A 7,825-nucleotide genomic window follows, 5' to 3' on the forward strand; every position below is an offset into this window, starting at 1 on the left:
ACCCAAACACTCACTAATTAAGACTAGAACTGTCACAACGATGGCTGACTAATACCTCCACTCCCCAATCTACCCTAATTCTCACTCTACCCAAACACTCACTGATTAAGACTAGAACTGTCACAACGATGGCTGACTAATACCTCCACTCTCCAATCTACCCTAATTCTCACTCTACCCAAACACTCGCTGATTAAGACTAGAACTGTCGCTAGGATGGCTGACTAATACCTCCACTCCCCAATCTACCCTAATTCTAACTCTACCCAAACACTCGCTGATTAAGACTAGAACTGTCACAACGATGGCTGACTAATACCTCCACTCCCAAATCTACCCTAATTCCGACTCAGCCCGAACAATAGCTGATTAAGACTAGAACTGTCACTAGGATGGCTGACTAATACCTCCACTCCCCGATCTACCCTAATTCTAACTCTACCCAAACACTCGCTGATTAAGACTAGAACTGTCACTAGGATGGCTGACTAATACCTCCACTCCCCAATCTACCCTAATTCTCACTCTACCCAAACACTCACTGATTAAGACTAGAACTGTCGCTAGGATGGCTGACTAATACCTCCACTCCCCAATCTACCCAAACACTCACTGATTAAGACTAGAACTGTCACTAGGATGGCTGACTAATACCTCCACTCCCCAATCTACCCTAATTCTCACTCTACCCAAACACTCGCTGATTAAGACTAGAACTGTCGCTAGGATGGCTGACTATAATACCTCCACTCCCCAATCTACCCTAATTCTAACTCTACCCAAACACTCACTGATTAAGACTAGAACTGTCTCTACGATGGCTGACTAATACCTCCACTCCCCAATCTACCCTAATTCTCACTCTACCCAAACACTCGCTGATTAAGACTAGAACTGTCACTAGGATGGTTAACTAATACCTCCACTCCCCAATCTACCCTAATTCTAACTCTACCCAAACACTCGCTGATTAAGACTAGAACTGTCTCTACGATGGCTGACTAATACCTCCACTCCCCAATCTACCCTAATTCTCACTCTACCCAAACACTCGCTGATTAAGACTAGAACTGTCACTAGGATGGTTAACTAATACCTCCACTCCCCAATCTACCCTAATTCTAACTCTACCCAAACACTCGCTGATTAAGACTAGAACTGTCACAACGATGGCTGACTAATACCTCCACTCCCCAATCTACCCTAATTCTCACTCTACCCAAACACTCACTGATTAAGACTAGAACTGTCACTAGGATGGTTAACTAATACCTCCACTCCCCAATCTACCCTAATTCTCACTCTACCCAAACACTCACTGATTAAGACTAGAACTGTCACAACGATGGCTGACTAATACCTCCACTCTCCAATCTACCCTAATTCTCACTCTACCCAAACACTCGCTGATTAAGACTAGAACTGTCGCTAGGATGGCTGACTAATACCTCCACTCCCCAATCTACCCTAATTCTCACTCTACCCAAACACTCACTAATTAAGACTAGAACTGTCACAACGATGGCTGACTAATACCTCCACTCCCCAATCTACCCTAATTCTCACTCTACCCAAACACTCACTGATTAAGACTAGAACTGTCACAACGATGGCTGACTAATACCTCCACTCCCCAATCTACCCTAATTCTCACTCTACCCAAACACTCGCTGATTAAGACTAGAACTGTCGCTAGGATGGCTGACTAATACCTCCACTCCCCAATCTACCCTAATTCTAACTCTACCCAAACACTCGCTGATTAAGACTAGAACTGTCACAACGATGGCTGACTTATACCTCCACTCCCCGATCTACCCTAATTCTAACTCTACCCAAACACTCGCTGATTAAGACTAGAACTGTCGCTAGGATGGCTGACTAATACCTCCACTCCCCAATCTACCCTAATTCTCACTCTACCCAAACACTCACTGATTAAGACTAGAACTGTCGCTAGGATGGCTGACTAATACCTCCACTCCCCAATCTACCCAAACACTCACTGATTAAGACTAGAACTGTCACAACGATGGCTGACTAATACCTCCACTCCCCAATCTACCCTAATTCTAACTCTACCCAAACACTCGCTGATTAAGACTAGAACTGTCGCTAGGATGGCTGACTAATACCTCCACTCCCCAATCTACCCTAATTCTAACTCTACCCAAACACTCACTGATTAAGACTAGAACTGTCTCTACGATGGCTGACTAATACCTCCACTCCCCAATCTACCCTAATTCTCACTCTACCCAAACACTCGCTGATTAAGACTAGAACTGTCACTAGGATGGTTAACTAATACCTCCACTCCCCAATCTACCCTAATTCTAACTCTACCCAAACACTCGCTGATTAAGACTAGAACTGTCACAACGATGGCTGACTAATACCTCCACTCCCCAATCTACCCTAATTCTCACTCTACCCAAACACTCGCTGATTAAGACTAGAACTGTCACTAGGATGGCTGACTAATACCTCCACTCCCCAATCTACCCTAATTCTCACTCTACCCAAACACTCGCTGATTAAGACTAGAACTGTCGCTAGGATGGCTGACTAATACCTCCACTCCCCAATCTACCCTAATTCTCACTCTACCAAAACACTCGCTGATTAAGACTAGAACTGTCACAACGATGGCTGACTAATACCTCCACTCCCCGATCTATCCTAATTCCAACACTTCCCAAACACTTGCTGATTAGAACCATCCCCAGGATGGCCGACTATACCTCTATTACTCAATCCACCCCGATTCCTGTCATGAAAAGGCTAGATATATCATGTAAACACAGACTGGCAGTAATTAATATCTATTGTTGGGCTACTGACCGAGTTAATCAGCCAAACCAATACACACCAAAGGAAAACAATTATCGTATCTCATCAGCAGTCAATCAAACAGAAGGAGGGGGAGCCGTAATAGGAAATTAACACAAGAGGCCCAGAGGGCCAGTATCGCTCACCTGGTTTCATGAGATATGAAACAAGAATGATGCTTAAGTATATTTGTCGCTGGTATTGCTATGTCAATATATTTCATAAGCATTTTATATGGGTACATGTACATTGGTTTTATTTTAATCCTAACAAGAGGCCCATGGGGTGTATACCATTAAGCTGTCATCCAATGCTGATAATGTTAACAAAGTTAGAATGAATTCCGATAGAAATCAAACAAATAATAGTAAAAAATGTGATTTCCCTATATAAACTATAGTAAAATCTACCCCCTCCCCAGGGGCAAACTTGTGACCCCAGGGTCATGAAGTTCATTACATTAGTAAAGCACTATAAGACCCTTCCACCTATGAAGAGTATTTGATTCTGTCTTAATTGGGTCTTGAGAAGAAGATCTTTGAAATTTCAGTCTATTTGACCCTTTTTAGCCCTGCCCATCAGCCCCTGGGGGTCAGTCAGGGCCAACATGTGCATACCATCAAACTGCCTTCACAAGCTGATAATGTTAACCAAATATGAATGAATTCCAATAGAAATCAAACAAATAATAGTCAAAAATGTCATTTCCCTATATAAACTATAGTAAAGTTTACCCCCTCCACAGGGGCAAGCCTGAGACCCCAGGGTCAGGAAATTCACAATTTTGGTAAAGCACCTTAAGACCCTTCCATATATGAAGAGTGTTTGATTCCGCCCCTCAGTCCCCTTGGGGTTGGGGACCATATAATTCACAATTTTGGTTGACCTTTAGCCATAGAAGCTTCCTGCCAAATTTCATTGAATTTGGTTTAGGGGTTTTGGAGAAGAAGTCGAAAATGTAAATTGTTTACGGACGCACGACGGACGACGCACGATGACGGACAAAAGGGGATTAGAATAGGTCACTTGAGACTTTGTCTCAGGTGACCTAAAAATGCCAAAAAGTGCATTAATCCATGAAATGAAATTGACTTTTGGCGTAACCCCATAGGGATGCTACCACACAAATGTGAGTGATATCCATTGCTTAGTTTCAGAAAAGAAGCTGTTTAAACCAATTGACCCCTTTTGACCCTGCCCTCTGCCCCCCCCCCCCCCCCCCCCCCCCAAGTTGTTTAAACAAATTGACCACTTTTGGCCCCGCCCCTCAGGCCCCTGGGGGGTCAGCCCCACCATTTGTACAATTTTGAATCCCTACCCCAAAAGGATGCTACCAGTCAAACCATTACTAAGTTTCAGTGAATAAGTTGTTTATATCAATTTAGCCAAATTGACCCCTTTTGGCCCCACCCCTCACCCCCCTGGCGGCCCGGGTAAACCCCAACATCTGTATAATTTTGAATCCCCACCCCATAAACATGCTACCATACAAATGTGAGTGATATCCATTGCTAAGTTCCAGAGAAAAGTTGTTTAAACAAATTGACCACTTTTGGCCCCGCCCCTCAGGCCCCTGGGGGGTCAGCCCCACCATTTGTACAATTTTGAATCCCTACCCCAAAAGGATGCTACCAGTCAAACCATTACTAAGTTTCAGAGCAGAAATCGTTTATATCAATTCTGCCAAACTGACCCTTTTTGGCCCCACCCCTCAGCCCCTAGGGGGGTCAGCCCAGTCATTTGTACAACTTCAAATTCCTACCCCAAGGTGATGCTACCAGTCAAATATGAGAGATATCCATTGCTTGGTTCCAGAGAAGAAGTCGTTTATATCAATTTAGCCAAATTGACCACTTTTGGCCCGCCCCTCAGGCCCCAGGTAGGTCAGCCCCACCATTTGTACAATTTTGAATCCCGGCCCCAAAGGGTACTCACAGTCAAATATGAGCAATATCTATTGCTTGGTTTCAGAGGAGAAATTGTTCATATCAATTTAGCCAAATTGACCCCTCTTGGCCCCGCCCCTAAGGTCCCCGTGGGGTCAGCCTCACCATTTGTACAATTTTGAATCCCCACCCCATAGTGATGCTACCAGGCAAATATGAGCAATATACATTGCTCAGTTTCAGAGAATAAGTCCTTTATATCAATATAGCCCAATTGACCCATTTTGGCCCCGCCCTCAGGCCCCCAGGGGGTCAGCCCCACCATTTGTACAATTTTGAATCCTCACCCCATAGTGATGCTACCAGGAAAATAGGAGTGATATCCTTTGCTTGGTTTCAGAGAAGTAGTCGTTTATATTAATATAGCCAAATTTACCCCTTTTGGGCCCGCCCCTCAGACCCCTGGGGGGTCAGCCCCACCATTTGTACAATTTTGAGTCCACACCTCATAGGGATACTTCTGACAAAATTTCATCAAGTTCTGATCAGTGGTTATGAAGAAGAAGTCAATTGTTGACGGAGGGACAGACGGACGGACGGACGCAACAGTATGGCATAAGCTCACCTTGGTCCTTCGGACCAGGTGAGCTAACAAAGGAACTAAGTCTTCAGGGATGGGGAAAGACCCCGGAGACCCCAGGGGGTGGGGGCTGGGGTGGGCGGATGTCAGCCCCATATGTATAAATTTGAATCCCAGCCTCCTGGGGATGCTACCACTGAAAATATCAACATTGCTTAGTTCCAGAGAAGTCATTATTATCAATATTGCCATTATTGACCCATTTCGGGTCTGCCCATTAGGCCCCAAGGGGGTCAGCCCCACCATTTGTACAATTTTGAATACCTATCCCATAAGGACATCGCTACACAATCAAATATGAGCGATGCACATAACTTAGATTCAGAGAAGTCATTTATATACCTTTAGCCAGATTGAACCCTTTTAGACCCACCCCTCAGCCCCCTGGGGATCGACCATTTATAGTTTTTAAATCCCCAGCCCCAAGGGATGCTACCAGTCAAATATGATTGATATTCATCGCTTACTTCCAGACAACTAATTGCTTATAGCAATTAAACAAAATTGACCCAATTTGGCCCGCCCCTCAGGCCCTTCGGGGGGGGTCAGTCCCACCATTTCTACAATTTTGAATCCCTGCCCCATAAGGATGCTACCAGTCAAATATGGACGATATCCATTGCTTAGTTTCAGAGAAGAGGCCGTCTATATCAATTAAGTCAAATTGATCCCCTTTTGGCTCCGCCCCTCAGGCCCCCCAGGGAGTCAGCCCCACCATTTCTTCAATTTTGAATCCCTGCCCCATAATGATGCTACCTGTCAGATTTTGTTCAATTCCGATCAGCGGTTATGAAGAAGTCAATTGTTGACGGACAGATGACAGATGCCACCGTAAGGCATAAGCTCATGACCTTGGGTCCTCTTGAGCTAACAATATTAGACAATGGATTGAAAAAGTATGTGCTGACAGATCTAGAACAGCTAGCTGCCTATAGTCAGTGGGATTTTTACCTAGCAATAGGTAGTCACGGTCTGTAACTACAGAATAACTTAAGAACTTTACAAGCTATCAATGATTGGATATACTCACTCTTTGCTTTCTTCATATTAGTGATGAACTTCTAGATCACATCCACAAACACCTTTGTATAATACTTAACACTCGGGTATCCGAGTAGCAATTCACATATTCATACACTACATATCTATATCCCGAGTACAACCGTACACCAGCAAATTTCTATACATGCAGTCAGTGCAACTAACATGTAGCAGTAAAAACTCTATACCTTTGAAAACAGACCATGGGTAACAAATTCTAGTAAACATACAATGGCCTACAAATGGATCAAGTTGTGTGATTTTCAGGTCGTCGACATCATTCAGGTGTATAAAATTTCCCCAAAAGTGATGGCAGAGATATACCTATACAAACACTCAATGTCTTTAATTACTGTATATATATATAGTTATACAGGAGTGTTGATGTACACAGAAAGACTACATGTAGTTCAGACAGTACAGGTGTGTGTATATGTCAAGTTGTGATTGAATTAATTGACATAATGTCAATTAATTCAATCACAACTTGACATATACACACACCTTTGACATCAGCAATTATACCTCGAGGCATTATATACTTAGTCATGAGGTTTTTTACCTGTATATATACAATATTTGTACAGTTTCATTAGGATATGTAAATTCAAAGTGAGAATGCAAGAAATCTAAATACACAATTTAACCTCGCGCTGACCCCTAGGTTTCACCTATACCATCATACTCAAGAGTTCATGATATATAAGGCGTTACATTTTGCACAACCGGTTTCACTGTCATTGTCTTGAATTGTCAATTACTATTTTTTGATATACCAGGTACATTACTTTCATTCTGTCACCTATATATATTTATATACAGTTACATCATAATACATCATGATAGCTATATGTATCTATAAGGACAGAAATTGAGCAATTAAAGCTTCAGTAAATTAACTATCCAGTAAATAATATAAGCGTCACACAAATAAATTTTGTTTCTATAAACGAGTTAAACTTTGCAAAAATATTAAAATTTAACTAGAAATGCGAGCAATTAAACACACACCGTTTACACCCTATCACCCTTCAATTTTACCTTGAGTATCACCACTTTCTGTTACAGAGCTACGTTTACATTGTAGGTTATTTCAAATAAATTTCTACTGAATTCAGCTATGTACTGCACATCAATGGAAAGATTTTTTTTTAAAGTTTTCCAACAAATAAATTTATTTAACAAGAAAATTAGGCCATTGTTACTTATTTTGATAGTAAGGAGGTTTCCGCGCCCTTGTACATACACAGTGGAACTACATCGACCAAGCTGAATGTGGGTGTCTGTAAGATCACTCAAAATTTGGTAGGAGTGTCCGGTAAAGAGTTCAGAGGTCCTGAGTTCCGTAAGGCTAGTTACACAGTACTATACGCAACAAAAATTAAATACCCGGAGGTGTACGTATCACAACAATTGGCCACCACAG

The 7,825-nt window shown here is 42.5% G+C and overlaps 1 protein-coding gene across 1 annotated transcript in view; it reads right to left on the reverse strand.

Moving 5' to 3' along the window:
- LOC117344595 (probable cation-transporting ATPase 13A3) overlaps window positions 1-6,646 on the reverse strand; it is a 78,242-nt gene extending 71,596 nt beyond the window's left edge. The window contains exon 1 of the mRNA XM_033907398.1: window positions 6,389-6,646. Coding sequence (XP_033763289.1) covers window positions 6,389-6,404 — 16 coding nt within the window. The 5' untranslated portion in view covers window positions 6,405-6,646. The remainder of the gene's footprint in view (window positions 1-6,388) is intronic.
- Between the last annotated feature and the right edge of the window lie 1,179 nt (window positions 6,647-7,825).

This window comes from Pecten maximus, chromosome 16 (assembly GCF_902652985.1).
Source record: "Pecten maximus chromosome 16, xPecMax1.1, whole genome shotgun sequence".
Classification (NCBI taxonomy): domain Eukaryota; kingdom Metazoa; phylum Mollusca; class Bivalvia; order Pectinida; family Pectinidae; genus Pecten; species Pecten maximus.